The 13,235-nt window shown below is 42.1% G+C and overlaps 1 protein-coding gene across 7 annotated transcripts in view; it reads right to left on the reverse strand.

The window, feature by feature from the left end:
* Positions 1–13,235, reverse strand: part of RREB1 (ras responsive element binding protein 1) — a 141,350-nt gene that overhangs the window by 13,215 nt on the left and 114,900 nt on the right. For 6 of the 7 annotated variants that reach the window (XM_038389433.2, XM_038389432.2, XM_043508359.1 and 3 more), the window contains 2 exons: positions 8,531–11,282; positions 1,666–1,830 (listed from right to left, as the gene is read on the reverse strand). In XM_038389433.2, the coding sequence (XP_038245361.1) occupies positions 1,666–1,830; positions 8,531–11,282 (2,917 nt within the window). The remainder of the gene's footprint in view (positions 1–1,665; positions 1,831–8,530; positions 11,283–13,235) is intronic. The other variant, XM_043508360.1, reaches the window with a different exon arrangement.

Genomic DNA, 13,235 nt, shown 5'->3' on the forward strand with positions numbered 1-13,235 from the left:
AACAGTAAAATAAAGCTGCTTTCATATGTTAGATATGGATATTTTATTATGTCCCCCCACATTTTGTCTCTGGTTATTTCCTCTCCCTGGGTCTAGGGCTTCACATTTATTTATACCAAGTCTCCCCTCATTGCCTGAAGTCTGACTTTGTCTCTTCTCTTCTGTACTATTACAATCCTCTTCATTTATACTCTATGGCTTCCCTTCATTTCAGAATGCTGGAGTATAAGCTATTCTCTCACCTAAGAAGTGGGAACATACACATCCTCTCTCACTTTCACAGATTCTCTATCCATCTCTGGTTTCAGAGTAGCAGCCGTGTTAGTCTGTATTCGCAAAAAGAAAAGGAGTACTTGTGGCACCTTAGAGACTAACAAATTTATTAGAGCATAAGCTTTCGTGAGCTACAGCTCACTTCATCGGATGCATTTTATCCATCTATCCATCTCTGAATCCTATTCATTAATGTCACCCTTATTTTTGAGAACTCCTGTAGACTTGTTTCATATTACATGACCTCTCAAATTGCATTTCCTGTCTTTACATCTCACCTTAAAGCTTTCCTCTTTGCTTTAGCTTGTAGTTGTGTCTAACTCTCATCCAAACATCCCCTCCTTCCCCTTTCCAGTGACATTGGTACTGATAATCACTGGCTAATGACAGCCATCTTCTTTACAACCTTTAAAATCACAGCCCTTGCAAATTCTTCCATGTTAGCTGGACTACACTATTTACCCACCTTTTATAAGAGCCAGAAGAAGAATTAAAACATCCCTGTCTCTAAGGTAATATCACTGAAATGGAAATTTTAAAAATATAATTTGCATTAATCATTTATGCTCTTTACATACCTTGGACAACGAAAGGAGACTGCAAGTCCAAGGCTGTACAATGATTTGGGAATATGATTAAAAGACAATTTGGTCCTGTCTTCACTGCAAGACTACACTGTGTGGGAGGAACTGTATTGTAACTGCATTCCCCAACACTACTCTTGGCGGAATTCTGCGCCACTGCGCATGCACAGAATTCATGTGTCCTGCAGATTCCTCCCCTCTTCTTTTCATTACAGTACAACGCCATCTATCAAAGAATTCATGGATATTGGAAAGCCTCATATAAATGGAAATTCAGAATAATGGAAGGAAGGTATGGTGCACCCTGATGTAACTGACTGTTGGTTAAATCAGGGTTCAGTATAATGGGGTTGATTTGTAACTTTCATTAACAGGCTAATCAAAACCACGTCCCTTCTGATGCTTTTAAATTCATTGCGAGAACACAACTTTTATGAAACTTACTCAAAAGATTCCTGACATAGAAGCTCTCTTGGAAGCGTGTATGTACTTCTCAATGAAGGCTCGCCCGTGCAAACTACAACCAGAGGCATATTAAATAATTTTCAGGCAACAGACTCACACAGCCATCTGCTTGGCTTCCCTCTAAGTTCGGTCTCTCCTATGTAGTCAACACAAAAAAACTACTGAATAATTGCAACTACCCTTGTTCCTACCAGCTTGCCCTTTCTGAACAAACACTGCTCCGTCCTTTGAAAACTAACTAAAGCCTTTTGTCATGCAGCAATGAATTTGCTTCATTTCTCTACAGTCTCCAAACAAATTAACACAACTTGTCTTGTTATTCTGAACAACCTGAAAGAACTACCTGTGCTATCATGAGATCCAGCATCACTTTCTTTAGACTGGGGGATAAGCCCGTTTCTTCTCAGAGAGCAGTTGGCAACTCCATGTTTGCGCAAGAGGTGGCGTTCACAGTTAGATTTGGTAGAAAAGAAGACATCACATTTTTGACAGGGGAAGGGCTTCTGACCTGAAGCGGGAAAAAAAAAATATTTATCTATCTTTCTAATGTGTAATAAGAGCCTCTCTGGTTTCTCGTTGGTTTGAGACCATATGTGATTAATATGACGATTATATTTCCCCTACAATTAAAATTCCATCCTATCCTGCCTGGGTGGATGAAGTTCCCTCTCACCTCCTTGGTGTCCCATGAAAACTACTACAACATACTAGTTGTAAGCTTCTCAATAGAAGGATCTTTTCTCTGTGTGTTGCATCAGGCCTGTTGTGTTATGGGCCTGATGCAACTTCCCTCTGAAATCACTGGGGACGTTTTTCAATTGACTTCAACAGAAGCTACATCAGGCCCTGTGTAAACAGCAATGATCATCTCTCTGCATGTTTGGAATGAGAACAACAAAAGGCGTAAACATAAAAAGCTAGAACAACAAAATAGAACTGGGTATAGAAAGCTTTAAAAAAGCCAAAGCAAAAACAAATGCCATGCAATGGAATCACAAAAATGGCCCTAAAAGATACCTTGCTGAAGAAGGAAGAGGTGGAGATGAGGGGCATGTATAAAAGGAAATCAGCTACTGTAAGAAACCAAAGGGTAGCCTCATCTCCTTCATACAATGCAGACAATATGGTCACTTCCCTCATTTTAATCTTCCATGAGTTGGATTCTGTGCTAATTAGCATCTGAATCTGTATTAGGGAATCCTATGTCACTTAAACAACCCTGTATCTCACAACTGAACGGTGGTAGTCAGATGGCTCCCTCTGATGAGTTCTGCTTCTTCCCCTTTCTTGATTTTCTCAGTGTAAATTCAGCATTCTGCAAGTGGCATGGTATCACTGTCTACAGGCTGATAAATTGCTCACTTCTTAGCTGGCCTGCTAATTATGTTGGCTGTAAAATTAAGACTTGAAATATTTATACCATCTTTGTCTCCACGTGTACTTGGCTTCTTTCCATAATCCAAATATAAAACAGAAGTTCAAAGTGGAGGCCCTTTTGCAGTTTGCTGCACGTTAGCTCTGTGCTTTTCCATGTTTCTCTGCATGTATGCAGTAGGAGGGTTAGTTTAGAATTATTTATAACTCAGAACCAGCTTCTCAGATGAGAATCTCCTGGCCATTTCTAACACGGAAAGCTTTCACATAGCCATCTTTGTATAAAACAGTCTAATACATTTAAAGCAGTTACAACCTAAACCTTTTGTTCTTCTGACCTTCATGCATGTGCACACACACACACACACACACACACACACACACACACACACACACACACACGACTGAGGTCTCAAGTCCTACCTACAAATCCTGCTTGTTGTGCAAAATGTACTTCCCCCACATACACCCATGTATTTTGCCAACATCAAACTTAAACTAATAGACTAAAGAAACACGGTTAGGCCTCAGAAGGGCCACACACTTTGGACTCCTCAAAATAAGAACTTAAAAACTGGACCATTCTCTCTCTCTCCCCCTCTCTTTTTTTTAATTGAAAAAAGTTTTGCATAAGAAAATGTGGGAAATCCTGGGTAATCCCATTAATAATAATGAGGATTTTTTCCCCAATGAACTCAAAAGTGCTATTTCAAATAGACTCAGGATGTGGCACACTTCTCAGAAGTTTGTCCAAACCCCCCCCATTTTATTTTAAGTCAGGTAGCAAATTACATGAAGAGACAATGTTTTGGCCTCAAGGCTTTTTCCCAGACTTTAAATAACAAATTGTTCTTGTGATAGGATACTTCATGCAAATAGGTACATTAACTTTTTTTAGTTAAACTGATTAGGACTGAGCTTTGAGTTTTAATTATTTACTTTTTCCATAAAGACATCATTGCTTGGCCTGAACCTTATACATTGATGTAAGACGACTCATTGTAGAACTCAGAAAGCAATGCAAAAGAACTACTGTCTGGGTCAGGCAATTTTTAGGGAATCTTCAATTGCATCTATTTAATACACAAAAAAAGGATTACAAAACAATTACAGCATAACTTAAGAGAATTTCTTAACTTTTCTTAAACAGAATCAGCTCATGGTATTTTCAAAATTTATTTATTTTTTCCATAAGGGGGAAAAACATAATTACTATGCAAAAGTGTTACAGTGAAGATATCAATTCAAAACTTTTTTTTTTTCAAATTAAGTTATTAAGACAAAGAATTTTAAAACCTAGTTACTTTTCCTTATTTGTGCCTTTATGTATTTCTCAGTGTGGACAATAAAAACAGATTTGTCAGTCTCATTTATTTATAGTTGATTTCATTTCAGAGTCTAGTGGTTATTTTGCAAGGTTTGCAAGTCAAAGTTTATTTGTTTAAAAAAATGCTTCCACCAGTAAGTCTTAGCAACATCTCAGTGTTAAAATGTTAATATCAAAAGCTCATTTTTAAAAACCTAAGCCTTAGGCCAAATTTGACCTGACAGAATCCGTTAAAGAATCACTCAGGAAGGTTTTTAATGAGCACACCACTGATTTAAAATATATAAGATTAACCTGCTGTAGACTCAGGGGTCCAAATATACCAGATTTTTTTTTAAACCATGCACTGCCCCACATGCAAGGAACAAAGTGAAATTAATCATCTCTGAAGTACCCTCTTGTTTGTTTCACTTTAGTATTGGAACACAAAGGAGGAAGACAGGGAGAAAAGCAGAGGAATGAGGGTTTGAAAAATAAAGTGAAGGAAGAGGACAACTCGAGGAAAAACAAATATACAGTCAAGCAAAGAAGAATGAAGATAGATAGATGTTAAAAGGGCAAGGGTTCAGGTATACTCAGACACAATGGTACAATTGTACAGGTACCACTTCTGTGCTCTTCCAAATCAGAGTATACCCGACGCACTGATGCCCAACTACATGCGGTGCATCACAATACAAACCAATGGTATTTCATTTACAGGTCAAATACTTCTGGAGAAAAGTTCCTGGAGTCACAGAGCCGTACAGAGGTGGAAATGAGGAAGTGGCAGGAAGTTATATGGGACTTGGTAGTGCGAGGGATGGAGCAAAAAATGTGGGAGAAGATGACAGATGGGGAACTTAATGATGGGGCAAGGCACCAGCAATGATGATGATGTGATGGTACTCCGGCAGTATCAAAGAGGAAGGGGCCAGCATGCATGGGATGGGGTGGCAAGAAGCACAGACTGTGTTTAGTTATTTTTTTTAAAATAGAGGGGGCAGAAGGGAACCACCTTTTAAAAAGTGAAAAACATATTCTGACCCTCCTTGGAAGAAATACCCCCAGTATTAACAAGCATAAGAGACATATATTTTAACTTTTTCACATTTGTATAACACACTTGCTTAATGTTGACATGTGAAGCTCAATTTAATGCTTGAAATGGTGGAGTTTTTCCTCATTAGGATACTCATTTGCTAAGTTAACTGGATAATTTAAACACTTGAGCCTGGGAACAACACAGATTAACAACAGATGGGGAGAGGTTATTCACCACTTCCCCTACTAAATCAATCTCTATTATTTGTTTCACAACAGCTTATTACAGAAATATAGGAGGATTTGAGGACATGGATGTGGTGAGAGGCAAAAGCCAGGACTGTAGGCCTTGCAAGTGAGAATACAGTTCCAAGATTTCCCCCTAACTCCTTCAGATCTGTTGAGGCCAAAACCTTTAAGTGTCTCCTCCATCACTGTCCCAAGTTAGGGAATGCATAGCAAACTGAATAAAATATTCATAGTTTTTGTTATAAGAAGGCTAAATAGACTGAGTGTTTTCTGACTTGCTCTGAAGTTTAACCTGAGCTACCCAACACATTAAGGAGTTCTGATCTGCGAAAGGGGTTTGGGGAAACTATCGTTTCCCAAACCTTCTACTAACCTGAAGCTGTCCCCCTCAAAAATTCCCATTGCACAGCTTTTACTATTATACCTACCTCTTTGGCACCCATCAATATTGTATCTACTATACCTGGCTCCCAACAATTTCTTCTATGTGGTCACACCTATGACAGAGGGTCCCATTAATGTTTCAAAATATTTATAGCTTGTTTTTGATATTCATAACTGCCTTCCTGACCAGTACTTCACGGGCCTTCATTTCGCACTCCTCTTAGGTTATTTGGTTTAGTTTCTGAGGTCTTGTCTACACTAGAGTTTTCAGCCGTCAATTTTGTTGCACTGGTACAAAACCCTGAGTATAGGGTTAGCATGCTCGTGTTACTCAGGCTAAACTGCACTAGTCATAGTTTACATAGGCAAACCACATCGACACTAAGGATGTGTGCCAGCACAGCTCCACCGGTGTCACTACACCAGTATCACTGTTAAACTCAGTGTAGACAAGGACAGAGTGTACCAGGATGAATCTGAATTGATAGTAACAATCACTGTAAGTGATGCCATCAGCAGAGTGGTTGCTTAGCAAGGAGGAGGATACTGGGCTAGATGGACCATTGATCTGACCCAGTCTGGCCGTTCTTATGTTCTTTGCCTATGCTGGGGAGCTGCACCACTTTACGCTCTCAGTGGCCAGCCACCAAATTAGCTATACTGGTGCAAGTCCCTAGGTTAGACAAGAAAAGCTGCTATATGAACTAATGGAGCCAATCCCCATCTTGAAGTTAAGGTAAGTTCCACCAGTGCACATCATGGCTTATTGTGGTTTCCTCTGTCTACACTAGGTGTCTGACCAGGGCAGGTACTTTGGTGGCTAGTCACTGACAGCTGTAAGCAGAACAAACTCCAAGTGAAGACACACACACAGTGTTCTCCCTCACACTCCGGATGCATTTTCTGCTTTAGAAGGTGGTGATTTTCTGCTAAGGATGCATTTCCTCTTTGGAGGATGGTGATTTAGAACAGTGCTTCTCAAGCTATCTGATGTGGGGGACCGGCATTTTTTTTTTCCAATGTGTGCGCAGACTGGCAGCCGATGGCTTGCGGACCGGCACCGGTCCGCGGACCACCACTTTGAGTAGCATTGATTTAGAAGATGATTAAGAGAGACCTCAAACGCCCCTTACCACTGAAAACAAGCTGTGTATTTAGCGAGAGAAAGCAATCTCTTCTGTACAAGGCAGAAAATAATAGCTTTACCGTTGAATGGGGGTTCTGCAAGTTACATGCTCAGGTCACCCAAAGTGGTCTGTAACAGGGACTGCTCTATGGGTCAGAGTCCCTTTAAATTGCTTAATTAACTTTTTCCAGCTCTTCAGTTTTCTCTCTTCATTAGAGACACAGTCAATTATTATATTTTGTATTCTTTTCAAAATGGAGGTTAACTTCCCTACAGTCTGTACAAGCAGTAAACTCCTTTGTGAATCAACCCTATCTGGTTAATATAGAGAATTCCCACAGGAGAGAACATTGCTTACAAATGCCTGTTACTCTTATTCTTCTGGATGTCAGGATTTGACATTCCTCAACATAAAAGCAAATGCTAAGAGCTTAAACTGCTATTTCTCCTCTTTAAATACAATGAAAGACTGCAGCTTTGCTTCTCTCTGTACACAGGATGAGAGTCTACCCATTGCTCTGCTGCAATGCTAGTTGAAAAGTAAAAAGCAATGCAGCATTCACTACAGCATTATTTATTTGTTTTAAAGTGAAAAACAAACAGATCCGTCTCCCATAATGCCCTTCGTATATAAAAGTTTAACGTTATTTACGCAGCAACACAATATTAAGAAAAAGTTCCAAGGAATATACAGTAAGTCTTGCTTCAGGGCATAAGCCAGCCTCCTACATGTCTGGGGTTAGGAAAAAACATCCCCTGTGGTGCAGGTTATTACACAGCTGTTCATTGTGACGTTTCTTACATCTTCTTCGGAAGGGCGGGGTACTAACCACCACGAGCAACCAGTATTAAACCAGAGGGACCATTTCTTTGATCCAGCATGGAGGTTCCTACGATCTTGTTCTGCTATAGAGTTTTACATTTATTTGCTCTCAGTTTTAAAATTTCCTTATGTATTTACTAAAGCTGACAAGCTGCTAATGAAGAAAGGCAGCCAAACAAATAATCAACAAACACAACTATTCGATACATAAACTCATCTTCAGAATAAAGTTAGAATAATTGAAAACTAGAGGGCAAATTCTCTTCCTAAGCACAACAGAGGTATGCCACTGACGTTAACTGAGGCTACAACTACACTGTGAACTAGGGGTGTGATTCCCTGGCTTGCACTAACTCTCTTTGAGCTAGCATGAGTATAAATAGCAGCAACAGAGGCACAACCGAGCTGTGCCGAGTACAAACTGCCTGGGTATATACGTGGCCCAACTGTTCCTCTGCTGCTACTATCACCATGAATATTATATGGCTATTTATTCTCGAGCTAATGCGAGTATGCGCACGCAGAATCACACCCCTAGTTCATAGTGTAGACACAACCTGATTTGTGCCAGATTTGCACTACATATAGGAGAGCAAAATTTACTCCTCGATATCCATGGGTACAGCAGTTAGGCGAGCTACAATATTATTGAGAAACACCATAGTAGAATGTTGTGTTTTCATACCCCAAAATAATGGGAATGGCTGAGAAGTCACAAAACAAAGAGCAAAACTTTTCAGACTATAAACAGGGGGAGAAGAATGAATGAATGAATGACACCCTTCTCTCCCTTCCCTCCAACTAACATGGCATGCTGAGTCTCCCAAGAAGTTAGAGAGTCTCTTTTAGGGTAAAAAGCTCAGTGACTAAAACCTAGCCATTACAGCATGAGGCTCTCTTACCTGTGTGAGTGAGCATGTGGCGCTGCAGGGAACTCGCCCAAGGAAAGACTCGGGGACAATAAGGACAGGTGATTTTTTGCAGGCAGTTTGAGTAAGCATTCCTCTTTCCTCTCAGCAGCTTATCATCGGCAGTTTCTCTCTCATCTTCACTTGTTCCGTTTCTGTCAGCTTCCTCTTTGAAATCATTAGTGGACTGCAGAAATGGACTAAATTTATTAGTGTCTGTGGTAGCTAGCATCTTCTCTATGCTAGCAAACTCCCCGCTTGACTCCAGGTCCACACCGCTGCTCGCTTTAGGCTTGTTTTTTGTTCCTTTCTTCCTACCTCTTTTCTTAGCCAATCCAGCATCAGCAACAGGAGACTTCTCTGGAACATTTGGATTGTATGCCTTCTGAGTAAGATCACTGGGAAGGCTGGAATCTTTCTGGATAGCCATCGTGATTGTCGCTTTTGGTTTGGAGTTCCCTGATTTATCAGAACCAGCGGAGCTGCTGGCTGCCTTGGGACTGGAGTCTGTTACCTCTGTTTTCAGCAAAGCAGGAGCAGAAGACACAGATGAAATGATCTGGGCAATGGAAGCCAGAGGTGGCAGCTCTTTAGTTACCGGAGGCTTTGGCAAAAGAGGTGGTGGCTTAGGCCTCAAGGGTCGCAGCAAGCCAGGGTTGCCGAGAAGAGCTGGAGAAATGATTGGGACAGTCAAATGCAAGGGACCCTTCGCTGGCTGGGAATGTTTGAGGGCTCCATTTTTCTCCACGTTCCCATTGGCACTGAAGGCCAGAGGGCACTGCTGACAGTTATAGAGCTTGTCGCTATTCCCAGAAACTTGGTCTTGTTTCTTGGCTTCACTCTGGACTTCATCTTTATCCTGCTTGAGGGCTTTGGGAATCGACAGGTCTATGGGCTCCATGGAACAGTCATAATGAGACAAGGAAGAGGTGCCAAACAGGTTCTCCTGCTTCACTTGCACTGTGCTTAAGTTTTTGTTCTTTTGCGAGAAGTCTAAAGGCTCGTCAAAGTCCATCGGGAAATTATTTGCAGGTTCAAGTTTGATTGGAACATGAGAAGGTGCCCCCCGCAAAAAGCCATTCTGCGATTCCAGGAAAGACGTGATGGACTTGTGGTCCATGTAAGTGCTGTCCTCCAGTAGTGGAGGGTCTTGCTGGTTCTCCTGAGGACTGCAGTCCACTACCAGGATGTAGTTCTCTATCTCCCGCTCTTGCACGTGTAAGTGTTGCTTGAGGATATGGTGAATGCAGTTTCGCTTGGCTGAGAAGGCAGTGCCGCACTCTTTGCACTCAAATGGCTTCTTCTTCTGGCAGCCGCTGTGAGTCCTCATGTGTATGCGCAGGGCGCGATAATGCTTGAGATCCTCACCGCAGAATTTGCACACTGTGTCAGGGGAGCAGAAAGCATCCACCATCTCTGCTGCATTGCTGGTGACATACTCAATGTTCTTTTCTATGTCCTTCCTGGTCACTTTGAGGTGCTTTTTGCGCAGGTGCCTCTCACAGTTGGCTTTCACTGTGAAAGGGTAGTGGCAAATTTTACAGATGTACGGCCTCTCTCCACTGTGTGTCCGCAGGTGTCGAATCAGTGCTGCCTTGTCAGCTGCAATGTATTCGCAGATGTTGCACTGGTAAGGGGAGATGCCCAAGTGAGAGCGAATGTGAGCCCTCAAGACACCAGAGAAGGCAAACACCTGGTCGCAGAAGCGACACGGGTACAAGACTTTCCTCATTGCTGGCGCTTTCTTATTTGCGGCCCCCGCAATGATGGCCTTGAGGTCCCCTTCTGTGACCTCTTGCTTGATCTTGGCTTCCATACTCAAAGGCAACAGGGCTTCGATGATACTATCTTGTTCCAGCTGTGTTTTCATTTCGTGCTGACTCAGTGGCTCTGTCTTGGGCTGAGCGAATAACTGTGAAGAAGAACTGGATTTGTTTCCTGATTTGGACTGCGTAAGGTGAGCCCTGGAAGCGGACTCCACGGAGTTTTTGATCAGCCTCAGCGATGGCGGGGGAAGGCTTGGACTGATGCACCCAGGCGAGGCTTGCTGTGCACTGATCAGTGGAGGTGGCGTAGAGGTTGCTACAACTGTTCGAGGAGCCACCAAGGGCTTTGGCTTTAGTGGAGGCATATGCTTGAAAATAGACTGCACGGGGACAGCAGGTGCCTTAGAAAGTGGCGGAAGACTTATCTGAGGAGGAGCTGAAGAAGCCATCTTCAAGATCTGCTGAATGTCGGCCAGTTCGATGGCAGACTCGTTGGAGATGGGTTTGACCACAATACTGCTGTCGGGCTGAATGATAAAGCCCTTCTGGAAAGGCTGCAACGACAGGAGCTTCATGTTCTCTTTTGTAGGTGGAAGGACCGAAAAAGAACCTCCCATGGAAGCAGCTTCCAGGGCAGACATACTCAGCAGGCTAGTGCTGCCAGGTTCCTGAGGTAGGTTACTCTTCAGTGTTCTAAGCTGCATTTCTTGGACCTCATCTTGCATAACCTCCTCCTGTTTGACAGGCTTGATGTCTTTGGTGTGCTGTAGGCCCAAGGACGCCATGTAGACTTTCTGGTCTGGATTCTCACCAGCTGGGGTCTTCATCTGCGGTTTGTGCTTTTCTTTTCCCTGATCAACCATATGGGTTTCTGTGTGCAGTTTGAGTGCCGAATGCATGGGGAATGCCTTGTTACATGTCTCGCAAATAAACCGATGAAATTCACTGATGCATCTTCGTAGATTCGTTTCACACCAGACCTACAAGATAGCCACAAAATAATGTAACTGACCTAGTATTTGAATTAGAAAATCCAAATATCAAACAAGCCTTATGTTTCTGCAGAAAAAGAAAACAAATTTCACTTCTCCCCCCTCAAGAAATAGCAAATTTTATGGCAAACTTTCTTCTTTTCCAGTGTAAACTAATCTTTTTCAGAACATGATTATTATTTTTATTATTATTATTATTTTTACATAAAATATCCCTTTATATAAACAATCAAATAATATCCATCAGAAGTTAACAAGTAATTTTATTAACAAAACAGAGAAATTTAAAAAGGGAGAAGGGGGACAAACAAGAGAAGAGAGGTTTACAGCAAGCGAAGTTTATGTAAATTTATTGTAAAACACCTCATAGGGATCATATTTAAATTCATGCATACTTTTATAAAGGTATGTGTGAATTAAACGTAGCCCTCAGGCTCCTCTCATGTTGCTAATATTGGCTGTGTGAGGCAAAGTTTGTCCATCATTGTTTTATACATGCCAGGTTTATTCCAGGACATCATTTGCAAACAGAGGGCTAGCACTATGTTTACAAGTATCGGGGGTAGCTGTGTTAGTCTGTATCCACAAAAACAACAAGGAGTCCGGTGGCACCTTAAAGACTAACAGATTTATCTGAGCATAAGCTTTCGTGGGTAAAAACCTCACTTCTTCAGATACATGGAGTGAAAGTTACAGATGCAGACATAAATATACTGACACATGAAGAGAAGGGAGTTACCTCACAAGTGGAGAACCAGGGCCAATTCGATCAGGGTGGATGTAGTCCACTCCAAACAATAGATGAGGACGTGTCAATTCCAGGAGAGGCAAAGCTGGTTCTCCACTTGTGAGGTAACTTCCTTCTCTTCATGTGTCAGTATATTTATGTCTGCATCTGTAACTTTCACTCCATGTATCTGAAGAAGTGAGGTTTTACCCACGAAAACTTATGCTCAGATAAATCTGTTAGTCTTTAAGGTGGCACCAGACACTGTTTACAGAATCTACATTTTTGTTTATTCTGGTATTCTCCAGGGTTTGCAACTCAGACAGGCGGGGATAGCAAAATGATGTTTCTAAAAAGACAACATGTTTATGCCATACAATTCATCTCCCTTTAAAGAAAGGTAAATCCTGTGCAGAATGCTGGAGAATAATTATATTACATTTTTACATACACTATACATATCTAAAACCATGTGTGTGTATATATATAAAATATCTTATACATGTAGTGGTGATAATTATGTGATAAATTGCATTAATAGGAACCTATGACTACATCATCTGCTTTCTGCCTACTAACCCAGCTCTTCCAAGACAAATTCTAACTTTTCAAACTTCTGAGCAATTTAGTAATAAAAATAATAAAAGAAATCACCTGCCAAAAAATGTTCCCTTCTGTCCTGAATGTGGAATTCCTTCATAAAAACCATACCACTCTGAGATGCAGATTGGGATAGCTATACACAGTCCTGCACCAGTGACAGAATTTAGGTCTAGTACAGGGGTGGGCAGACATTTTGGTCCGAGGGCCACATCAGGAAAGAGAAATTGTATGGCAAGCCATGAATGCTCACAAAATTGGAGTTGAGGTGTGGGCCCTGGGGTGGGGCTGGGGATGAGAGGTTTGGGGTGCAGGAGGGTACTCCCGAGTTGGGATCGAGAGGTTTGGAGAGCAGGAGGGGAATCAGGGGTGGGGCAGGGAGTTGGGGCATGGGGAGAGGCTCAAGGGGTGCAGGCTCCAAGCAGCACTTACCTCAAGCGGCTCCCGGAAGCAGTGGCATATCCCTTTGCCAGCTCCCATGCGGAGGCGTGGCCAGGCGGCTCTGCACGCTGCCCCATCTGCAGACACTGCCCCTGCAGCTCCCATTGGAGCGTGTAGGAGCTGGAGCGGGGCTATGCCGCAGCTTCCAGGAGTTGCATGGTACAGCCCCTGAC

This window comes from Dermochelys coriacea, chromosome 2 (assembly GCF_009764565.3).
Source record: "Dermochelys coriacea isolate rDerCor1 chromosome 2, rDerCor1.pri.v4, whole genome shotgun sequence".
NCBI classification, from domain to species: Eukaryota; Metazoa; Chordata; order Testudines; family Dermochelyidae; genus Dermochelys; species Dermochelys coriacea.